Source organism: Monodon monoceros, unplaced genomic scaffold, assembly GCF_005190385.1.
Source record: "Monodon monoceros isolate NGI ecotype Baffin Bay Population unplaced genomic scaffold, NGI_Narwhal_1 Super_Scaffold_21, whole genome shotgun sequence".
Taxonomy (NCBI): domain Eukaryota; kingdom Metazoa; phylum Chordata; class Mammalia; order Artiodactyla; family Monodontidae; genus Monodon; species Monodon monoceros.
This window is the reverse complement of record NW_021703778.1, coordinates 161,351,557-161,376,395: the sequence shown is the minus strand read 5'-3', so window position 1 is coordinate 161,376,395 and position 24,839 is coordinate 161,351,557. Positions and strand designations below refer to the sequence as shown.

Below are 24,839 nucleotides of genomic sequence, written 5' to 3'. Positions count from 1 at the left end.
CCATGTAAAATTTTTAAATTTTTGTATAGTAGAATTTATTTAAAAGCTATCTTCATGGCTTATGGATTTTAAGTCATAGTTAGAAAGATCTCCTCAACTCCTGTGGTTATAAAGGAGTTCACCGATGTGTTTTTCAGTACTTGGATGGTTTTATTTTTTGCGTGGAGAACATCTACATGGATGTTTACTCCTCCCAACACCATGGAGTAAAAAGTCCAAGTTTACACTGACTTGAGGTTCTGCTTTTTTCATATTTTAAATTCTCATATATGTTCAGGTCTGCTTACTGACTGACTGACAGACCTGTTTGGTTGGTTGAACCATATGCCATTACCATACTGTTTTAGTTTATCAAAGTTTTACAATATGTTTTAATACCTGGCCAGGCTAGACCCCTTTTATCTTTCATTTCTCTTATTTTTCAGAGCTTTTGGGGGCCCATCATGTTGCTTTATTTTCAACATGAACTTTAGAATCAAATTGCCTGGTTTTGGGGGGAGAAACTTGTTAGGGTGTTTTTAGTGCAATTGTTTTATATTTTTTAAAAAATATAGGGAGAATTGACATTTTTATGATTTGGGTTTTTCCTGTTCAAGAACATGGTATGTCTTCTCATATGTTGAACTCTTCCTCTGAGACCTTCAGGAGTTTTTTTTATCATTTTCTTCCTACCCACATTTATTAAGTTAATCTTAGATATTCAATCATCTGTTGATATTAGTAGGGTCTTCTTTCCAACCATATCTTCTAGAGGAGAGCTGTTAATTTTTGTATGTTCATTTATCTCTTGCTGTCTTACTGCATTTTCCTACCTTCCCGTGAGTACTTGTGTCCTGCCCTGTTCTTTCTCAGCCTGCTCACCGCGTGCTGTTTGGTGGGTATGGGTTTTCTTAGGCTCTAAGTTTTGCTGAAGGAGTAGGTTGTGGAGGTTTACAGTCATTCTTGCTGTTCTTTAAGATGCTTCGGGAGCAGACTTGGAGATTCAGGTCTAGACTGCCATCACACTGCTACCAGGATTCGTGGCTTACTGGGGATTTCTTCAGGCTGCTCCTTTGGTATAAACTGCTTCCTTAGCACAGGCTTCTCCACATGATAAGATCATTGTCGTGTTGGTATTACTTTGACAGATGCCTACCTTTGACATTTGCCAGATACGGAACATAGCATTTCTCTCAGCACTGAGTACGGATGATTGTTTCCCACAGTATTCTTTGTTTAGGTGTAATTGCCTTCCACCCATTTATGTTGTTTCTGCTATCCTCTAAATCAGGGGTCAGCGGCAGTGGACTAGATTTTGTCTCTGGACTGTAATTTGTTGACCCCTGAAGTAAATTCATCTGTTATAAGTCACATCTATGTTTTTTTCTTTTAATTCTACATTATTAATATCTTTTTAGGCTTTGTTTTAATTTATATCTAATGGCATCATATAGATTTGACGGGTTTTCTCCTTTATATTGTTTTAGCCTTTCCAAATCTTATAACATGGAGACCATACCTCTTTTTATCACTTTTTCTGTACCTCTCTCTGCATGCTTACAACAAGAAATATAAAAATATTTTCATCTGTTCTCTCTCTCGCTCTTAAAACTCGTATTCATTTCAACTGTCAGTGGGAAGGAATGCTACGTAGGAAATAATCTATAAAAAACCATTTTTCTTTTGGCGTTCTCTGATGTCTGTTAGTAGTAATTTTGTCAAAACACCAGCTGATCTATGACTGTGTAAACTGTTAGATTAATCAGAATTCACAAGACACTAAAGAAGCAAATCACAAAGGTATTTATAAAGGTGATGCCAAGGAGCATTCTCAATAATGAGTGCCACCCCTGCCTTGTAGATAGTTCTGTCATCATGAGTCATCCTTTCAACATGAGCTAAAAGGTATTTAAGACATTAAAGTTTCACTTTCGAGTATTAGTTTCATCTCAGAAATTGCAGAGGTGAGGATACTTGCTGAGATGGTAACAATTAGAATCGTTCATGATCCATTGCATTCTACAGTGTAGAGCAAAACAGACAGTGACTGAAGGAGCTTCCTCACTTTGAAGTAAATATGACTAATTCACAGCACTGATAAATAGATATGTCTTTGTCAGAACTTTGTAATGATTTTGATGCCCTGGAATGCATTCGCAAGAGGTGCCATTCGAATGTTGAGCTAAAACCAGAAAAAGTGAGATGACTCTGGCGTGACATTAAAAAGAAATTACCTTCAGGTATGTGTGGTCCATCACATTAAGACTGCACTTGAGACACCAGACAGGGAGCAATCAAGCACGATTTAGGTGGTCTGGAGGAGGAAGAGTAGGTGGAAGTGAGGACCAGAATGTGTGGGATTGATGTACATGAAGTGTCTCCGAAGGAACAGAAAATTTTGTAGGAAAAAAAAAAATAAGACCAAGGAACAGGGCATAGTTGGGGATGGCTGGGTACTGAAAGATGGGGGAAATATGGGATAATGGCAGTTAGCTCTTTGGAAGCTGCCATTGTAAGAAGAAATATGAAGCAGAGAAATTCTAAAGAGAATTTGAGATCAAAAGGCTAGAGGACGAGAGGTCAGTCAGAGCATTACTAGATAGAAGTAGGTGTTTGGAGAGTGAAAGCGGAACAGAGACTCTTTCTTTGAAAGTAGGAGATGTAGGTTTTAGCCCTTCTTTCTGTCAGTTAACTCGGCTACTTCCTCTCCTACCAGCAGATTTCTGTGAGATTGCATGAACAAGACATAGCCTAAAAAGCTGGCTGGCCAGATCCTTACATGGTTATCCTTTTGCATCCTCAGTGGAAAACAGAGCTATCAGGAAGTTTCTGTAGTTCTCAGTAATACTCTAAGGCTTATGGAACTCAGTATCTCCAGTGGATTTCAGTTTCTCCATCTGTCAATAGAAGCACGTAAACTACAAACAGTAGAGAGGTTTCTGGGTTCAACATTAAGTCAAGTCAAATGTGTAGAGGTCTTGAGCAGCTGAAACTGTCCTCTACCAACTAACAATGTATGTTTCTTCTCGACAAAGTGAATTCTTTCCGTGTTCTTAATGCTCTAATAGCGTGGCTTCTTAACAGTGATGTTAATAGTGTGAATAGAAAAAATTGTTTCAAATACTTACAGGTGACTTTGAACACCTAATTTTTTTTTGTTTTGAAATGTAAATTAAATAATATGTACTTTAAAAGTAATAATTCTGATTGAAAGCAGATGCTGTTTGCCCTAATGTTAATCCCATGAAGTACATTTTTTCTAGTCTTCTTGAGATATAATTGACATGTAACATTATATTAGTTTAAGGTACCCAACATAATGATTTGATATATGTATATATTGTGAAATGATCACTGCAATAAGTTAACATCCTTCACCTCACATAGTTACATTTTTTTTCTTGTGATGAGAACTTTTAAGATCTACTCTCTTAGCAGCTTTCATAATACAGTATCATTAATGATAGCCCCATGAGATATTGTCAGAACTATATTAAAAGTTTTGTCTTAGGGAGTTTCTAGAATCCTGGAAATTTTGTGGTGATCTTCAGTTCAAGTTCTTAAAGTTAATTCACTGTTTAAAAAAATAAATTTACTAGTTCAAAGGCTACTTCTCTGTCCTCCGGTTTCCACCCATCTTCCTATACACACAGAGAGACACACAGAGACACACACACACACACACACACACACACACACACACGCTATCCTATATCCAAGAATAAATGTTATTGAGGGTGGGGCAACCTTACAACAACAAAACAAAATCTACTCGCTGTTGTTAAGTATCTGTGTCAATTAAGTGTCATTGAAATGAGACATAAATTACATCCCTAATATGAAAAAAGTTTGACCTAAATTAATGTCATTCTAGTAAGATAGAGAAAAAGAACTTTTTTCAAAAGGGAACAATAAAGAATCTGGCATTTTAACAGTGCAATTTTAAATTATTTTCTAAAGGACATATTAATGTGTCAAAGTACTAGAATTATTGCACATTGGTAGAAGTCCTGAGCATTCTGACTTGTTACTTCTCTAGACATAAACTTCAGCCAAACTTTTGGTGAAGCCTTTTTCCCACAGTCCATGGGCCTAATAATGAACTACTTAGAAGCACAGGAGTCTTGCAGAACTTGAAAGGAGAGGAATAAATGATGGCTCATCTAAGAGATAATATATGGCTTCAGATTCTTCAAGTTCATTGTGTAAGTTTCTTGGAGGACTCTTGGAATATTGACCCTTTGATACAACAAGTGAACTGCATCAAGATTGTCAGTTGTAGAACTCTTCATTCATGCTACAAATTCTTGCCTGTTTACTATGTGCCAGGTGCTTGGATAAGAGTAGCAAACAACCTAGACAAGATTCTTGTCCTCCGGGCCTTATAATCTAAAAGGGGAACAGACATTAAACAAATTAGTACACAATTAAGTAATAACCCTTGAAGTAAGTAGTTGGAAGGAAATGCAGAGGTTACTAGTGAAAAGACCTAAGTCTATTCTGGGTTATTAGGGAAGACTGTCCAGAGAAGTGACATTTAAAGTGTAACTTAAGAGGAAAAATAGAAGTTAGAGGAGCAACAGGAGGGGATAGGGATGAACATTACAGACACAAGGCTTCACCCAGCATCTGTGATAGCCTAAAGACAGGAAGGTAAATATGAATATAGTGTAATAAAGGCGGGCCATGCAGGGCTTTTAGATTTGAGAGTCAAATGAAATTGGATTTAAATTCCAGCTTCATCAATTAATAACTGTGTGATCTTGAGCAAGTCACTTGGTTACAAGCATGATCTACAAGTTACTAGTGTATCTATTAGCCTTTTCTGCATAATAAACTACCTCAAATTAAGTGGCTTTAACACAACCATTGGGGGAGACTCACTTTGGGCTGGACCCACAGGGATGATTCTTGTGCTGTGCTCTTCCTGAAATATTCTTTCTCTTGGTTTGCAAAGTGCAGCTGAAAAGTCAGGAAACATGAAGACTGCAAAGTATCCATTTACTTTAGTAACATGAGGTTGTTTTAAACCTTAGACTATACTGGTGTTATGGGGGTGGAAGTGGAACAGCCCTGTGTTTAGGAGTGAATAGAGGCTGTGGTAGGCAGACTAACAGCCACCCAAGGATGCTGACATTCTCATCCTCAGGACTTGTGAGCATGTTGGGTTACATGACAAACAAATTAAGGGAATTAAAGTTGCAGATAGAATTAAAGTTGTTAGTCAGCTGGCCTTAAAATAGGGAGATCATCCTGGATTCCCTGGGGGGGCCCATAAAAGTGGAAGAGGAAGGCAGAAGAGGAGAGTCAGATGGAGATATGCCTACAGAAGAGGTTAGAGTGATGCAGTGTGGGAAGTGACTCAGCTGCCACTGCTGGCTTAGAAGATGCAGGAAGAGGCCATGAGCCAAGGAATGTGGGCAGCCTCTTGAAGCTGGAAAAGGCAGGAAACAGACTTTCCCCTAAAACTTCCAGAATAAGTGCAGCTCTGCTGACACCTTGATTTTGGCCCAGTGACACCCACACCAGACTTCTAATCTACAACATAAAATAATAAACTTGTCTTGTTTTAAGCCACCAAATCTGTAGTAATTTGTTACAGCAGCAATAGGAAGTGAACGGAGAGTAAGTAAGGAGAGTCAGATCAGACGTGTAGAGCACTCTTTAAAGAACTTTTGCCGTGAAAGGAAGAAGAGAAGAGAAGATGGGACATACGGGATTTAGGGAGGATGGTCGTGTTTTAAAGTGGGAGAGATTTTGTGACTTTGAATTTTCACATTATTTGTGTGATTTCTGTGTTATTTTTATGCTTCTTAGAAACACAACATCAGAGTGCTTCATCTGGCACTCCCAACTACTGTCACATAAAAATCTTTAAAAGCAATTTATTTGCATTTGAATAAAACCCAGATATCTCTGCAATTTTAAAATATGAGGATTGCGCTAAAGTATCAGTTATTTAAGAAAATTTCTCTTTTGCTTAATACCGACTAAAACTAATTAGACCCTGTAGTGCTTTGTAGAGATATATATTAAACATTTATAACCTTCGAAATTATGCTTACATTGAGAGAATAGGTAAGTCAGGACACCATAAGTTTGAATTTTATTTTAAAATCATTATAATTAAACGTCATTATTTTTCAGTTCTATAAATTGTAACTGATGTCTGTAAATAATAACAGTAGTCAATAGTCAGTTTTAGATAAAGGCTTACTGCATGTTTGGCCCAAGTTTAACTCTCAATAGCTCATTTAATCACCATGACAATCTTATGTGTGAGTCGGAATTATTTATATTCCTATTTTATGGATATAGAGTATAAGCCTTTCTACATATAAAGAAGATCATTTAGCAACTACAAATGAATTGAGATATAATCTTTTTCATATAGGAAGTTCCTTTTAGTTTAATCAAGGAATCAGTAGTCTATACAAGCCTCATATGAGGTATTCCATTGTATGGACTGTAAATAAATCTCAGCATAATTTTAAGTTGATAAATGTTTTTTCGTAAGAGTCACATTGATGAAATGTGCCTCACAGCTCCTGAGAGCATATCATACTTATTCACTTGTTTATTTATAATTATTGTCACAAAGGTGTACTATTGATGGTCCCCTTCTTTTCTTCAGTTGTGAACAGAATGAATCTTAAGACTTATTCCAAACGTTTCTAGGAGGGGAAGAGATCAGAATTTAAGAGATATGTTCATCAGGAAATGTGTTCTTGCTATGTTATTACCCGTTTCCTTTTCCTTTTCCCCTTCTTTTTTGCTGCCCATTGGTCTATCTGAATTGCAGATTTTTAGCTATTATAATATTTAACTATTTCTTTCTACTTTTACTGTTAATAAACTTGAGATGAAAAATCTGCCCTAGTTCTCCTATATGGCTACAGCAGCCAGTAAGCAGAGTATTGCATGTTTATTCAATTCATGCAACTGATATTAGTGGATGCTTTATATTTGCTAGTGTCAGACCCTGTACCTGGCAGAGAGAAAATTGCTCTGGGACTTTCATCTGCCTCATCGGTGCCAGAATTCAACTTTGTTTTCTGACAGCATACATTTCAATAAGCTTTTGGACTAAAAGGTAAAACATGTCATTAGAGAATGAATCTATTTGTGGACTACACTCTCTATAAAGCTGAACTTTGTGTCTACTATTTTAGAAGCTTTGGAGATTTTTTTTAAAATGTCTTTAGGAATATTTAAAATTATTATTTAAAATTAAAATTATTCTTCCCCTGCTTAAACCTCATTCTTTCCCTTATCTTCCTCTTCTAACCCCTTCCATTGTGCTCGGTGGATAACCCCGTGTGCACAAGCACCCTAAATCTTAACCGAGTGTGCCTTATTTATCTTAAGTAAAACCTCCTGTCCTTGGAACATGGTACTTACCCAGCAGCCCTTTTACAGAGGGCCTGCTGGATAGGTCCCATTGCTCTATCCTACTCTTATGCTCAACAAAGTAATGGTAGTTAAACATCATTTAAAAGTCATTTCCCATCAGAGCTTCATTTGTGAAGGCACTTTTTTCCAACTCCCTAACCTCAATCCTGTACTTAACTGACTCCTGGGACACGTGCTTGCCTTTTCCAGTGACTTATTCAGGCCTAGCTTCCCTTTCGTCCAGTTTCCTTCCATCCCCTTCCACAATTTTAGCAGCCGTATTGATAACCATGCCAACACCATGCCAAGCCACCTTGACTTGTGATGTTTTAACCTTTACTTCACTGTAGCCATTCATAAGCCTAGCCACACATTGGGCCTTGTCACTAAAACCAGTCGCACGTCTAAGACCTCTAATCAGCTTTCTTCTTTGACCGTGATCTTCTCTTTTTCTCCTTTCTCACACTCCCTGGGCCTGTTCTTCAATCCTCATTGACCCTGCCTTCCCTCGAGTCTTTCCTGCCCCTTTCCCCGCACCATCTTTGGGTTCCACGTGCCTCTTTACTGGCCTGGCATCTGCCTGGTCTGGCACACGAGAACCACTTGCCCTGTTAACCTTCCTCCTCGCCTGACATGGCAGTTGCTTTGATTACTCTCTAAACTTTTTTTCCAGTACCAGCTTTCTAAGCTTTTCTCATATGTCTCCAAAATGTGTCACCTGGGTCTGGTCTGAAATTCATGCTGATAGTCTCAACAGAATTTCACAGAGGTTAGCAGACATTTTACTCCTCTCTCCTGAGTGGCATGTGACTTTTGCTAACCTCTTACAACTTCTCAGCCCTGCAGCCTTATCAACGTCGTCTTCCCTGTCTGAGGTGCGCACTTGTCCTACTGCCACTGAAAATCTATCAAATCTATCCGGCTGCTGCAAACTCTCAGATTTTCTCCCCCGCTTCTTTCTTCTGCACCTTCAAAATTTCTGTGTCCAATTTGAAATGCCTATCAAATTGGTAGAAATTAAAGATAATGATAATATCAAGAGTTGGTGAGAACTTTGTTTTCTAAGGCGTCCATTCACCGTTAGTGGGGAATATACACGACCTTTTGGAGGAAGGTACCTGTAAACATTGGCAGCAGTTAATAAAATTAATATGTACGTATGTTGTGACTTAGGGTCAGGGTCTAAACAGCCATGATATCCGATGCATATGTGATCATAAACCAGATCCTCGGCTGGGGAAGAGTAGCTACAAAGAGCATTAGTGGGGCAAATGACAAACTTTGAATAGAGAGTATAGATTAGATAATAGTATTTTTATCATAAAGTTTCTGATATTGATAATTGTACTGTGGTTATATGAAAGGGCATTCTTTTCTTAGTATTTGCACACTGAAAGACATAGGAGCTTGATGTCTCCAACTTATTCTCAGTTGGCTCAGGGGAATTACACAGAGAATACTAAAGCCAATGAAGCAAAATATAAACAGTTGGTGAATTTGCATACTGGTTATATGGGGATTACTTGTGCTCTTCTTGCAAATACTTTTTGTATGTTTGAAATTGTATCAAGATATTAAAAAAAAAACCCATAGGTAAGGTATTATGATCTAGGAAAAGCTTTTTAAATAGGGCCCAGATACAATGGACAATTTTCACCAGCCTTCCTTGACTAAGGATATAATTCCAAGTTTTATACCACTATCCCTTATCATGTAAGCCTATGGAACAAGATTAGAGTATAATTTTTCCAAAACAGTGTTATCCAAGTTTGTAGCTTTGTCTGAAGTCATTATAGTAAATAATGAGAAAGATGTAAAGATGACATTTATTGTCCTGTATGTATTATTTCTCACAACTGAACATATGATGCGATTTGGACTGCAGGCAATTTGAGGTTCTACTCTCTGACAAGAACCTAGAATGTAGCTCTTTGTGGTCAGATTCAGAGCCATCTGCTTTAACAGGCAGGTGGGTTAAGATGAGAACTGCAGGGCAAGGCCAAGTACTTTTTTGGAGAAAACAGCCCTGGGCCCTCTCCTACAAGATATAAATTGACTTTCTTAAGTTCTATGTCAGAAATATGTCAGCAATAATCTTAGGTTAGCACATTCTCAAAAAAGATGGAGACTCATTGTTTACTGTGGACATTAAAAAGAAATCTTAGTACAGCCCCCTAGGAATGTCTCCTTCTGAGTACTGTGACATTCTGATGAGCCCGCCAAAACTTGATTAAGAAAAGCATGTAAAAAAGAGAAACTTTATGACCAAATATATAGAATTATTGGCTCTAAGCCTTTCAAATATTTGAAGGTCAGGATAGTTGATTTTAAGACAGTTTTTCTGACAGTAATTAGCAATACCAGTTGCCCAGTGGGGCTGCTCCTGATAAATGATAGTAAAAACCATACCAGGAGGGGAAAAAGGGCAACCTATATAGCATTTTTAAAAAATCACTGTTTTAGAGTCAGACTGCCCATGTTCATAATCCTTATTCTCTAACTTAACAGATATGCAACTCTGGATAATTTTTTTAACCTCTCTGGGTTTCACTGTTTTCTAGAGATTACCTGTTTTCTCTGGGGATTATACTATTATTTTAATAGCACCAACTTCGTAGCATTGTTTATGAGGATCAAATTTGTTATCATATCCAAATAGAACAGGCACATAGAAAGTGCCCAATATCTCTAGTTGTTATTTCTTTGTCTAGTCTTAAAAGCAGTGAGCTGTGATGAGATACAGATTTTAAAGGAAGGCAGCCAAAACCCTGTTTTACATCGCTTAGTTCTTATCTGCCAGGAGCCCTTTCCCACTTACCGTGACTAACCTGGGTTACTAAGATGCTGCTTCTACACAAACGGCAGTAGCCAGGAGTGTAAACTGAGCCAACACCACTTAGTCCATTTTCGTTGTATGTCCACAGAGGCAAAAAGCCTCAGGAATATCAGTAAAAACTGGATACTCTCATGCTGTTTCTTATCATGAAGAGAATAAAAGCCGTTGGCATTGGCTTAAAAAAATTCCCTCATGCTTGCAGTTTGTTGAGAAAGAAATTGACAGAGACCTGAGAAATCTAATTTCTAGAATTCTAATGAATCCATAATTTTGACAGGAAAGTATTCAGGGTAGATGAGTTGGCATGGACCAAGGCCCACCAGGCAGAGTAGATCTTAAATAATTCTAGTAGTAGACAGTTTCCACTCACGTGCTTTATTCCATCTGAACTTTTAAATAAGTCTTTTTTATGGAGAAATGTAATTTATGCCCAGTGGGAAAGGGGTGGGATGGGGGGTAGGGGAAAGTGGATGTTGCATGAGTTATAAAGCTGAGAAGACTCTTCCTCTCAGATGTTAGTAATGATCTGGGTTTTCACTGATGTCTTTGACCATATTCATGCCACTGCTAACTCTATCCCAGAATCTGCCTGCATTCTTGATTCCAGTGTTCTCTTTCAAGAGAGTAGAAATTTTATATCAATAATTCAACTCAAATTGAATAATATCCCTGTAGTCTTTTCTAAATTTTGTTTTATTTGTTATGTCACTGCCTGGCTAAGTTGTTTTTAGTTTCAAGGCCAAGCCCTAACCTTCCCCTAACAGAGTTGCTAGCTCTCTGGATAAATACAGAGGTGTAAAGAGACCAGAAATGCAGTTCCAGCACATCCTCAGTAGGCAGAGATCTTGTTAACAATGAAAACTTTATGCTCCATTTCACTTTTTAAAGCTCTGAACCTCACTAGTCCAGCTCTAAATACAGTAAGCTCCAGGACAGCTATGCCAAGCAAGGCCGGAAGTCAGGGAGAAGCAATCTGAATGCTCAGGAGAAATGGCGCTGGGTGCGTGCGCTGTGATGATGAAGTTAATGGTGCTGGTGAGCTGTAAGACGCTACTCTCAGATGTTTCCCATGTGCTGGCAGTCCGCATTCATTGGTTTGTTTGTAAATAAACTTCATAGGCACTTTTCCATTCAGATTTTTAATGCTGTCTTTTGAGTGATGTTCTGAAAACCTTTTTGGCTTGTAACTCCTTGGAAAATCTGGTAAAAGCTGTGGACCCTCTCTTGTCAGTAGAATGCACACATATACTTGAAAAAATTGTGCATAATTTCAAGGAATTTATATGCAACCTCCTCTTAATGATCTAACTGGCCATAAGAAATTTATCTTCCTTTTCCTAAAAGGATTCCAGAAGGGCTCTTTTTTACCTTTTAACAGTCTTAGAATAAATAATTCAATATGGTGATGGTGATGATGATGACTACCATTTATTGAGCTTTTACTATTTGTTAGACACTGTGCATTCCTCATTTCCAAAGGTGAACTCTGGATCATCCCTTCCAAATTTGTTCTTCCTGCAGCCTTCCCCATCTCAGGCAACACCAATTCCATCTCTTCATGTGCTCAGGTAGGGCTGGGTCCTTACCACCACCAAGCTGTCACCTTTCTCCTAGGCTCCATCATCTCTCCTTGTTTACTGCAAGTGATCTCCCTACTTTCCCTCTTGAAAGTTAACACAGCAGCCAGAGTCATTGATCCTGTTAAAATGGAAGTCTTATCATACCACTGTTGTACTCAATCTTCCAGAGTCTTCTTATTTCATTCAGAGTAAAATCTGAAATCCTTACAATGGCCAGAAACCTCTGTGCTCTCCAGCTCCAGGGGCCACAAGAAAAAATAAAGAGAACCAAAAATGGTAAATAGGAAGGCTAATATGACAAACTCTAAATATGTACTTAATCTCTTTTCTTTCAGCCTCTTTGAAAGACATAAATCTATATAAGGTAATAATTATAATGTATTGTTGGATTTGTTAACATAGTTATACTATGTATAACAATAATAGCTCAAAAGGGAGGAAGAAAGAATAGAGCTATGTAGGAGAAATGTTTCTATATATCACTGGAATTAAGTTGGTATAAATCTGAAACTGTGATAATGTGTGTATGGTAAGCCATAGAGCAACCACTAAGAAAATAACTAAAAAAAGTGAAATTCATTAAAGAAATTAAAATGTTACACTAGAAAATATTTACTTAATGAAAAAGAAAGAAGTAAGGAGGAATAGAGGAACAAATAAAGATATGAAATATGTAGAAAACAAAAAAGTAAAATAGCAAGACATAAGTCCAACTATATCAATAATAACATTAAATGTGAATGGATTAATCAGTACAATCAAAAGACAGAGATTGTCAGACGGGGGAAAGATTCAACTATATACTGTTTACAGGAGATACACTGTATATTCAAAGGTACAAACAGGTTAAAAAGAAAAAGGATAGGAAAAGATAAATCATGCAAACGGCAACCACAAGAAAGCAGGAGCGGCTATACTAATATCAGACAAAATATACTTAACAAAAACGTATACTAGAGATAAAAAGGGATACTTCATGATGGTAAAAGATTCTATGTTTATGGATTGAAAGTCTTTATATTACTAAGATGGCAGTACTCCCCAAATTGATCTATAGATTTAAGAAACCTCTCTCAAAATACCAGCTTATTTTTTATGGAAATTGACAAAGTCATCCTAAAATTGTATGGAAAACTCAAGGAACTTTAGAATAGCTAAAACAATTTTGAAAAGGAAGAATTAAGTTGGAAGACTCACACTTTTAAAACTTACTAGAAACCTACAATAATCAAGAAGTGTGGCACTGGAATAAAGATAGACATATAGATAATAGATTAGAATTGAGAGTCCAGAAATAAACCCTCACATTTACTGTCAATTGACTTTTTGACAAGGGTGCCAATGAGGAAAGAACAGTCTTTTTAACTATTGGTGCTGGAACAACTGGATAACCATATGCAAAAGTATGAAATTGGGCCCATAACTCACAACATACACAAAACTTAACTCAAAATGGATCAAAGATGAAAAGTAAGAACTAAACCTATAAATCTCTTAGAAGAAAACATAGGGGTAAATTTTTGTGACCTTGGTTTTGGCAGTGATTTCTTAAATGTGACATCAAAAGCACAAGCAACTGGGCTTCCCTGGTGGCGCAGTGGTTAAGAATCTGCCTGCCAAGGCAGGGGACACGGGTTCAAGCCCTGGTCCGGCAAGATCCCACATGCCACGCACAGCTAAGCCCGTGCGCCACAACTACTGAGCCTGTGCTCTAGAGCCCACGAGCCACAAGTACTGAAGCCTGCACACTTAGATCCTGTGTTCCACAACAAGAGAAGCCACCACAATGAGAAGCCCGTGCACCACAATGAAGAGTAGCCCCTGCTTACCGCAACTAGAGAAAGCCTGCGCACAGCAACGAAGACCCAACTCAGCCAAGATATAAATAAATGAATAAATAAATAAAATTTTTAGAAAAAGCACAAGCAACTAAAGGAGAAACATCAATTGGGATTTCTTCGGGGGGAGTGTGTGAAAATATTTTAAAATTGAATGTGGTGATGGCTGCACAACTCTGAATATGCTAAAAAACCATTGAATTTTACACTTCAAATTGGTGAATTTCATGGTATGTGAATAAAAAAGAAAAAACCAAAAGGGGCAAAAAAGAAAAAACCCTTAATAGACGTTTCACAAAAGAAGATATAGAAATGTCCAATAAGGCACGGAAAGATACTAAATATCATTATTATTCAGGAAAATGCAAATTAAAACCATAACAAGATACCACTACATACCAAACAAAACAACTAGAATTATAACAACTGAGGGTACTAGGTACTTATCTTACAGAGATTCCCACTAACCTCATATCCCTGCTATTGATAGAACTTACCCTGTAACACCACTCCAGGTATCGCAGCTCCTGCTGTTACAGTCCTTTGGCAGCCTATATATCTACCTTACCAATGTTGACAGCTTGGACCACTGGATAGAGTTGGCTGTTCACCTTATAAAGTGTGCAACCCTGTACCTACAAATAAAGCATATTTATTTTATGAATGTCAAGTCTTCACCTTGGGCTGTTGGTCTATTCTACAAGTAGGAAGTAGGTGACGATGTTGTTTTAGGTTTGTCTTCTTAGATTTGTAGTTAATTTTTCTTAGTCTCCCCAGTAAATGCAAATAAAACACTTTCTATGTTTCAAGAAACAATAATCTATAGTAGTTCTGATTCCCATTTTATAGATAAAGAACTAACACTGAGAGAGACTTTATTTGCTCAAGACAGGACACAGTGGAGCCATTGTCTAGTTCAGGTTTATTGATTATAAAGCCCAGGTTCTTTGGATTATATTAAGTTGCCTCAAAGACAGGAGTACATTGGGTTATTATTTTTTTTTTTACAACTCACTTGCCTTTGAGTTTCAGAGTGATTATTTTTTTTAAAGATGAATACATTGATCATGACTTTAAAAAGCTCAGAGTTTAGCAGAGAAAGGAAGTATGCAAATAGACATTTTCAGTACAGCAAGATAATTGCAGTGGTATAAGTTTTTAATAAACACAGGGGGTAACATAAAAGGAAGTGATCAACTCTGCTGGAGTGGTTATTGAAGATGAGATAATTAAGTAGGACATTCAAGGGTGCGTAGGAGTTTGTCAGTTGGTCAACTGACCTCTGAATGCCTATTTCTGTACCATGACTAACTATGGAAACCATATACATAAACATCAGTATTAGATTTAAATAAGTGACTACTTAAAAGGTAGAAAAAATTCACTGTTAGTTTGCAGGAATGCTGTGTTCCTTTACACCTTTTTAATAATTAGCTTTGTGTTAAGATATAATTAAAACCTCTTGGCAAAATACGAAAGTCTTAAAAGGGCAGTGCTTTTTGCTGGCATGTGCTTTGCAAAATACATTGCAAAACAACCAGCTTTTAGAGCTCTTTCATTCTGTTGCATCAGCTGTTTGGAATTTGAAAAACGGTCAAGATAAAAATTTGTGAGTTAATGAAGATTTTGCTTTGGTCTTTTATCAAGTTGCGGTAAACTTGACAAATGAATATACTTGGGATACATGCTTTTCAGATTTTTTTTTAGGAGAAAAGCTTTAATCTATATCTGTGACTGTTTTCTAGGTGTACATTGTTTCTCACACACAAATGTTGTGTAAGATAGTAATGGTTAGTTTCTGATGAAACTATTATCAGTTTATCGATAAATGTCTTAGAGCCTATTATGAACACAGTTGTGGCTTATTCAGCTCCTAATTTATGTCTCACTGTAGCTTTTTTCTCTCTTATTTCATTATTCCTCTTGGGATAAAATGGGCAAATTGAAAGGCAAATGGGAATCATTTAGTTTCAGGTGTTTTGATTCAGCCATGTTGTGCTACTTTTACTTTTGAGTTATGTGGAACCATAAGAAGGCTACCTGCTACCTAATATACATTTTTAGAAGGGCTCTCCATAGACAATTTTGGAAAATATGGAATCTGCTTAAAAATAGTGACCGGCCACTACTACAAAGGAAAGGCTGGGAGTTTTGTTTTGTTTTTTTCATTTTTTAGTTATTATGGTGGTTGATGTTTCGGTTCTTTACAGCAAGTTAAGAAGTGTATGGTAATGGCAGAGGCTTCTGATATGCTGGATTTGGGAAAATTATTTTAAAATATGCAGATTTCATGTAATAGTTTTAATAGTAATACTCTATGCAAATTCATTTGATTGTGGTTTAGGGTAGTCATTAACTTATGGAACTGTATTTATATGAATTTAGTAATATATTCTATATGAAACTATATACTAAGAATTGTACAAAAATGATGTATTAAAATCAATGCCTTATGGTTAATCCAAAGTGGTTAAAAGGAAATATTTCCTTTAGTTTATGAATACAAGTCAAAGACAGAAAAAATATATTTCATTTTTAGATTATATAAATGGTGGAGAACTTTTTACTCATCTTTCTCAAAGAGAGCGTTTCACAGAGCATGAGGTGCAGATCTATGTTGGAGAGATCGTGCTTGCCCTCGAACATCTCCACAAGGTAAGAGATGCTTAACCTTTGGGATTTCCTTTTTTTAAAAATCTAGTAACTGAGGTAATGATGGAGCTAAAAGAGCTAATGCGTTTACATGTCATTGTCTTGGTGGAGATTGTGGAAGCACACTCATAGACCATTACCAATTTTTTCAATTTCATTGTTCCCTTTGTAAAAGTCTAGTTTCCTTTTATAGTTTCTGGGTTGCAGATTAAAAAGGTAGAACCTGAGCATTTTTTTGGTTTTGTTCATGAAAAATTCTGATGCTTATTACAAAGTATCATTAGAATAAAGGATTTTCATTCTTAAAATAACCTTTAAGATGAACCCACAAGTCATAATATGTATTTCCTTAATTGTGACTTACTCCATTGCAGACTCTGCCTGTGCATCTTCGGAGTATGTTTCCCAATTAGCTTGGAATATTTGAAAGAAGCACTTACCTATGCTACCCAGCTATCCCCCTCTCCCACTCTCGCTTTCTTTTCCATTTGGTTCACCCCTAAGGTCCTCTCTTGCTCCCCCTCCCTCCCTCCTGCTCCGTTGCCTTCATGTGGCATGAACTCAGTTACTCAACTTTTTCAGTGGAATTCATATATGTATGTGATGCTGTTTGAACTCTATAAAATCGGTTTAAACTTTTAAAAAATATTATTTCAGATACTATTAATCTTGATCCAAGAAATTTTGACTAAAAATATTTTTTTAATGAGGAAGCATTACTATAGAAGCAAACAGTCATTATGTAGACTAGGCTTGTGTGTATTTCCAAGAAATAGAAAGTACTAGAATAATTCTTATCAAAGTTGTGTGAGACCATAGGAGGATGACTCGAGTCGCTAAATTCGGATGATACAGGTACATCATAAAGCTGCTGTTTTTCTTTGTTATATATTCAGATGCTACACTAGATTACAGATAAAAAAATATGGAAGTGCTGATTATGGAGCATAAAAAAGAATGGAGAGAAATGAAGGAAAAAGGCAAGGAAAAAGGATGACATTTTTAAAGGGGCAGGGAGATTAGAATTGCAGGATGGAGGTAACGGGTGGGAGAGGCTGTGAGAAAAGATGATGAGAAGATATAAGAAGGAAGGCATCAAGAAATGGGTAGATTTGGCCCAGAACAGGAACACAACTGGGCAGGTAGAGGGAGACAGGGTTCAGAAGAGGAATTCTAAGAGAGTGAATGAAAAAACGTCTAAGAACAGGAGGGAAGTAGAGTAGGCTCTGGGGCACAGGGCTGCAGTGCCATGGAGTGAAAGGAAGGGGAGTGTAAGGTGGGAGCTGAACTGAAGTGATAGGAACAGGCATCTGTATTCCTTCTGATAGAATTGGTGGTGTGGGGATGAGCTTTATGCCTATGGTTATTTTTGTGGGGTATAAAGTAGTTAGGACATTTTTATACATGAGCCAAATTGGGCCAGGGAATAGGCTGAAAAGCTTTGTTTTATGCTTAGGGGAATCAGATGTAATTTTTATAATATAAAAACGATGGTGGAAATCACCATAAATACCAGAGTAAACACAAACAAAATACAAAGCTCTGACAGGTAAGCTAGTAAATTCAGTTTTTGGTTAGTATGAAGACTGTTAATTCTGTTTCTTAAAGGGAAAATTCATGAACATTCATTATTATTAAAACAGGGTAATCAGAAACACAGAGGTAGAGAACATGATGAGTACAAGATATAAATGTGATTGATATAGAGGGAAGTATATAGCAGATTAGATCTTAGCTAAATTTCTCTTAATCTGGCTACCTAAAAAGATAAATACAAAGAGATATAACACAAAGCTAATAATGATAATCTTGATATAGCTACTAACACTGAGTTTCTCAGGAAGAGACAAAAACCGGGAGTTTACTTGTAAGTGATGAGGTAAAGCAGGTAGTAAATGACTTATTCCTAAAATCTTTTCCAAAGAGGTTGTTAAAAAAAAAGTCATACTGGTTGTTAGGTGCTTGTAAGGCTTCAAGTCAAATGTCTAACAGACTGTGCATTTACAATATATAATAATGTTTTAAAATATGAAAAAAAAAACCCACTGAGGTTCTTGGAAGAAAATTGCCTAGTGTTTTTCCTTGTGTAATTTTTTGTTTCAATTTTAAGAAAGCATCAAGAATCTTATTTTTCATATACTTAGTGTTGAGGAAAGCAGTGTTTCTAAGTTTAAAAACATTTAATTCGGGCTGACATAACATGGAACGTGGAATTCATGCATATCAAGTACTTCTTATATAACTTGGGTAGATTCATTTATGTCATAGAGCTGAAGTGTTTTACTATAAAACTTACATACAAAACAAAATAGAAGGATATTTAAATATCTAATTGGTTTACATTGCTTATTTAGAACTAAAGATCAACTAAAATTAACCTGTGATCTTCAGCCTTCATGTTTAGGAGTGTATTATTCAACAAGCCTTTATTAATTACCTATTTGATATATGACACTGTGCTAGATACTAGGTAAATGCATAAAAAGTGAAAAAACAGAGTTTGGATATGGTTATATCAAGAAGAACAGGAAGTGCCTAGAAAATATCAATTACTTTTATGTAAGTACGATGTAAATATAGATGCTATAGGAATAAAAACAAAGAAATGACCAGTGTGGGAAGTGGTTACTCAGGAAAGCCGTCTGAAGCCATTAGAAGTGATGGACGTGAATTGGCTAAGAAAGCACCTGAAGATCATCTGGAGTGAGGATGAAATCCATCAAGAACAGTAACCCAGGAAGAAGCAGTAGTCAAAGTAGACCCAACAGAAGCTAGTCCGACAGGAATGTACCCTCATAATATGGAGCATGAAGACATGGTTGCAGAGGGAACCCAGCAGATAAACCCTGAGATGGAGGAATTTAGATTTGCCCCGACCTGTGACTAAGAGCCGTCATAGCACCCTGAGCAGGAGAATGCCTTTTTTTGGTTTGTTTTTAAGGTAGATAAGAAAGACTTTTCTAATTTATTTTTTGGAAATTGTTATTTTAATATGCATATTTGTTTGTTTTTACAGTTGGGGATTATATACCGTGACATTAAGCTTGAGAATATTCTACTTGATTCTAATGGCCATGTGGTGCTGACAGATTTTGGTCTGAGTAAGGAGTTTGTGGCTGATGAAGTGAGTATTATATTTTAATTTGAAGTTAGTAAAACAGAATGTAAACAATGACGAAAAATTAGCTATAGAATGAGCATTTAATAGGATAGTACTAAACAGATTATGGACTTTTGTACAAGTTTGCCCAGAGGAATATTTTGACATGGATAACTGTAAAGTTTTTAGTTTAAAATTACCATGGAACCATCCTGCTAGAATTCCAGCAATCCTTTTACGGATATAACAGAATTCCCCAGTTAAAAACAAAATAAAATTATGCATTTAACTTTCTCCATAAAATATAACTGAAATTTTAAAATAACGCTTTGGGCCTTTTAGGAAAATCGTGGCTTAGATAATAGCCAGTAAAGAATTACAAAACAAAGCACATACAGTTTACATTATAATTACAAGGTAGGACATGTCATGATGGCTCTTTGAACTCACTTGACAAGAATAGCAAGGATCTACTAGACCTAATTTTTTAATAAACTTGCTGCTTTTTGCCCATACAAACTAAAATGTAATAGCTAATGTACAGATTTTAAATATGAAGGACTTTGTGTTTTCAGCATTGATTAAAATTTGTTTATTATTAAAGATTTATTTAATAACATTTAAAATTGTACATTTATTAGTTGTAATTAGATACTATTTATGTAGCAGTTGTAATAAAAAGTACATTTTTACACTGCTAGTTTTTCAAGACAACTAAGTAATTTGAATGCCAGTTCCTTTCTATCCAAGAAATTATTGTTATAGTATACAGAATCACAGTTAAATTTTTGTAATAAAGGACTTCTTTACTGTAATTTGGGTTCCAAATTAGGTGTATCTATTTCTGATTGTTTGCTTTTTAGAATATTGCCAAAGCAGTCCTAGGTGAGTTAGATAAGTACTAAAATTATGAAAACAAAGGATCCCAATTTTTTCTCATATCTATATTCATTCAATCACTTGTCAATAAATATTTATTGACCACCTCTACTATGCTAGATATTGGATAATACAGTGACAAAAGGGAAATGGTCTCTGCCTTCGTGAACCTGAGGGTTTAACAATATGTTGATTATCTTTGATAGAAGAATCATAGTTATGAAAAAGATGAGATGAATTTTTGAGGATTTTTCTTCAAAGTTTGATTTCTCAAACTTTGTTAAAAATTTTAGTGGCAACTTGAAAAATGTGACAGCTGAAATATGTTGATGGTTGTTTCCTCACTAAACCCTACTACAAGTAAAAGTAAAGGTGTAAAATAGGCATATACTCAAAAGGGAGAGGGGAACACAGCAACCAGATTCTGGAAGATGGACAGCAGAAATACTAGTTGTAACTGATGTAACACGCCTGAGACAGCTGAATCCTAAGCCAGTAATATGAGAATCCCCAAAGCAGGCTAATTTGCACCTCTGACCCCCAGAAAGGCTCAGGACTTGGGGGCACCAGGCATCGCTCAAAGCAAGAGTGCAGGACACAAGAGGATTAGTTGGAAGTCTATATAAGAAATAGGTACCCCCCAGGTCTCAGATATACACTATCCCCGTAGGAAACCTTGCCTTTCTGACCCTCATGGAAGACTGACAAGGTTAAATAGACAAAACTATGGATTCAGGGACAAGGGGCACGGTTGAGGGAGAGGACACCGTCAAAGCTAGGGGGTGGCGTGAAGATTGCCACACTACACTGTGGAGCTGCCATGGCCTCTTGCTGCCCCTTCCTTCTGAGAACGGTGGCTTCCTAGACAAGACCTGGGAGGATTCCTCTCTGAGAACTGAGAACAGAAATCTACCGATGCTGTCGGCTAGTGGTTTTGCCAGTGAACTGGCCCAGCCAGATCTCCCTGCAGTGATGCCTGTGGCTTAGCAAGCCCAGCCTATGCCACAGAAGCACATTTGTGATGATGTCACAATTTCTCTTTATATTTTGGTTTCATTGTATTTCAATATCATTAGTTTGCTCTGTCCTACAATATATGTAAAAACATTATTCTGAGAAGGGGTCTGTCGGCTTCAACAGACTGTCAAAGGACCCTTGGCATGTAAAGATGGAGGACTCCCCCTGCATAGAGAGAGTTGGTGATCACTTTTTTCTCTCCCCGTGGAACCGCACGTACATTTACTCATTCACTTCATCAGTGTTTGTTGAGAGACTTCTATCTGCTAGACATTAGGCTAGGTTCTGGTGATACTACAATGAAAGAATCAGTTCGTGAATCCTGTATTTCTGGACATGTGTGGCTGATCATTTGGCAGTAGGCAGAAACAGACTTTGGCACTGAGGAAGAGCAAAATGTTTGAAACCAAAGCAAGAGGTAAACAAAAATCAAACATGATCAGAATTGTTGGGTTTTAATACAGTAATACAAATTGGTCAGAACTGCTGGGTTACTGAATCAGCTGCGTCACTTCTCACAAGAGAGACTTGTGTTTTCTGCTGGTCAATTCAACAGCTATTCTTCAAGGGAATGAGGGAAATTCTTGTCGGGTGCCACAGTTTTGGAGCAATTGGTTATTTAGGTGCAAAAATGAAACAATGGGATTCAATCTGAAGTGGAGAAGTAATTTATAGATTCCCTTATTCACAATGCAACCTAGCTGCATTTCATGTAATTATGTGTTATAGTCATGTGTTATTAAGCCTTACAGTTTCATCTGTCTTCTCCCCTCAGACTACCAGCTCATTCTTCCTCTTAGCTGAAGAGGACATACTGGCTTGCTAGGCTTCAGGTTTAACTCTTAGGGCTCAAGTAGGGACTCTCCTTTTCTGAGTCCCCTAAAACTTGATCTAATGGTCCTTTGCTCCCCGCTTATTCCACCTGGCATCCGCTTAGCAAGTGTCCCTGCCTAGACCTATTGCACCTCAAAAATATTCCCATCCAACAATTTCTATTTTGATTAGCTAGCATTCCTTTTTGGTTTCCCATGTCAGCCTGACTTATATCATTTCTTGGAATGAGCTTCTTTTTTTGTCTATTCCTACGCTACCTCCTTCGTTTTCAGCTTAAACTTCACTTTGAGGAGTTTCCTCCCTGGTTTCCAGTTTATATAGAGAGATTATACATCTCTACCTCTATCTGTAACTGACCCCTCTTCTTTTCTACCTCTTCTTCTTCTGCTTGGACGCTTTCTGTCACCATTTAAGCAAGCCTAGTCTCTCCCATCTTAAGTGTCTAAAAATGGAGAGATGAATGGATGAATGGACTGACTGATGAACAGCAAACAATCTCAGAATCCCCTATTCCCTTCTAGTTGTTGTCCTATGTTCTCCTTTGTCAGTATTTGTCTGCGCAGTCTATTACCCACAGGTCACTCACCCCTTGATCTACTCCAGTGTGGCTTGCACCTCCTACCAATTGACTGAACCTGTTCTTGCCAAGGCCACTATTGACCTCCATTTTAGGTGTTTTTTTTTTTAAATTTATTTATTTTTGGCTGTGTTGGGTCTTTGTTGCTGCACGCGGGCTCCCTCTAGTATGGCGAGCAGGGGCTACTCTTTGTTGTGGTGTGTGGGCTTCTCACCACGGCGGCCTCTCTTGTTGCGGAGCACAAGCTCTACGTGCGCCAGCTTCAGTAGCTGTGGCACGTGGGCTCAGTAGTTGTGGTGCGCAGGCTCAGTAGTTGTGGCGCACGGGCTTAGTTGCTCCGCGCGGGCTTAGTTGCTCCGTGGCATGTGGGATCCCCCCGGACCAGGGCTCGAACCCGTGTCGCCTGCATTGGCAGGGGCATTCCTAACCACTGCGCCACCAGGGAAGTCCCCATTTTAGGTATTTTTGAGCCCTCACCTTACTTGACTACCTAGTGATGTTGAACTGGAAATTGCATCTCACCCTGGCTTCTGTGACACTGTGCTCCCCTGCCTTTCCTTCTCTCTCTCGCTGTCTTTTGCAGGCTCTTTCTCTTCTACCTGAGGGTTCCTCACAGTTCAGTCCTAGGTACTCTACTCTTTTTAAGCTTGCACTCTCTCCCTGTACGCTGGTGATTCCCAAATATACATGGCCAACCCTGGCTGCTCTTCTGGGCTCCAGACCCAAACATGCCCCTAGTGTGTCTCCCCTTGACTCTCTCATAGATCACACAAGCCCAGCATTTCCAAACCTGAATTAATATTCCCCCACCCAGATCTGCTTCTTTTTCAGTTTATCACAGTTTTGTGTATTACAAATTCTGCTCTCATTTGATCTGAGAAATATTTAATTTTCAGGAATTACTTTTTAGACATGTTTGAAGTTTCTACTCATGGTGTACTACTCATCTCTCTGTATATTTGTTAATTTAATAATTCAGCAAATGTTTATTGAGTACCTACTATGTGCCAGGTATTGTACTAGACCCTAGAAATATGGTGGTGAAAGAAACAAATTCCTTGCCCTCATGAGCCTAGATTTTAGAAGTATTCATCATTACCTCATATAATTATTTCTAGATTGTAACTTGCTAAACTAAATTGTATACTGGATAAAATTGATTTATCTTAGAAGCCTTAACAATCTTTTATATGATAATGAGCACTATACAAATTTGATACTTTTACTGATATGTTCTTTCCTCAACCACATAATTTCACAAATCCCTTGTAATTCTGAGAATAAAAGAAGACCTTTCTAAATGTCTGCACATGATATGATACATGTTTTTCATAAGGTTTTTTGAGAATACAGTTCAGCAAACATTTTTAAATATTCCAGCCACCCATCCTTGATAATTATGCACTTTGTGAATTTCTTTTTCAGATCTTTTACTTGTCTTTAATGTGATTAGTGGTGTTTTTGCCATTATCAGATTTGACATTTTAATATAATCAAATTTACCAATCTCTTAAGATTTGAATCTTTAAAAAACATTTGTTGAGTTCTTACTGTGAGTCAGTCTGCTAGGTATTGGATATATGATTTTAACATTGAAGACTTTAAAAGCATTTTTCTAAAAAGGGCATCTGTTCTTATTTATAAGAAAATAATGTCAAAGTGATACATTCATGTGTTATTAATTATCCTATACTTAACTATAGTATATGCATTCTGTGTTTTCATAATTTAACATTGAGCATTCGAAAAAATTCACAACAGGTTATTAACATGAATCCCCAGGTAGATAAATAAAACTAGAAGAAAAATAACATCCCAACATTTAAAACAGAGGTAGCTAAGTTAATTATAACTCACTGACATGGTAGCTGTACTTAAAAGGAAAAGGCCTGTGGATTTTTCTTTCCAGAAAGTAGAAAAATGCAATCTTTGCTCCGTTCAGATAATGTTATTCATTAATTAATTCTTTGAACATAGAAGAGGCATTTCAGTGTAGTGGAAAGAACACATATTGAAGTTAGAGGATCTTTTTCGGTTCTCCACTTCCTGGCTGTGTGACACTGGGCAAGTCACTTAGCCATTAACCCGTCTCAGTCTTGGTTTCTTCATCTGTAAAATAATATCTGTCATATCGAATTTATACAATTTTCATATG

General features: G+C 37.1%; 1 protein-coding gene across 8 annotated transcripts in view; it reads left to right on the top strand.

Moving 5' to 3' along the window:
- The window catches only part of RPS6KA5 (ribosomal protein S6 kinase A5), a 181,627-nt gene that overhangs the window by 91,392 nt on the left and 65,396 nt on the right, over positions 1-24,839 (top strand). For all 8 annotated transcript variants that reach the window (XM_029238474.1, XM_029238473.1, XM_029238476.1 and 5 more), the window contains 2 exons: positions 16,165-16,280; positions 19,294-19,401. In XM_029238474.1, the coding sequence (XP_029094307.1) occupies positions 16,165-16,280; positions 19,294-19,401 (224 nt within the window). The remainder of the gene's footprint in view (positions 1-16,164; positions 16,281-19,293; positions 19,402-24,839) is intronic.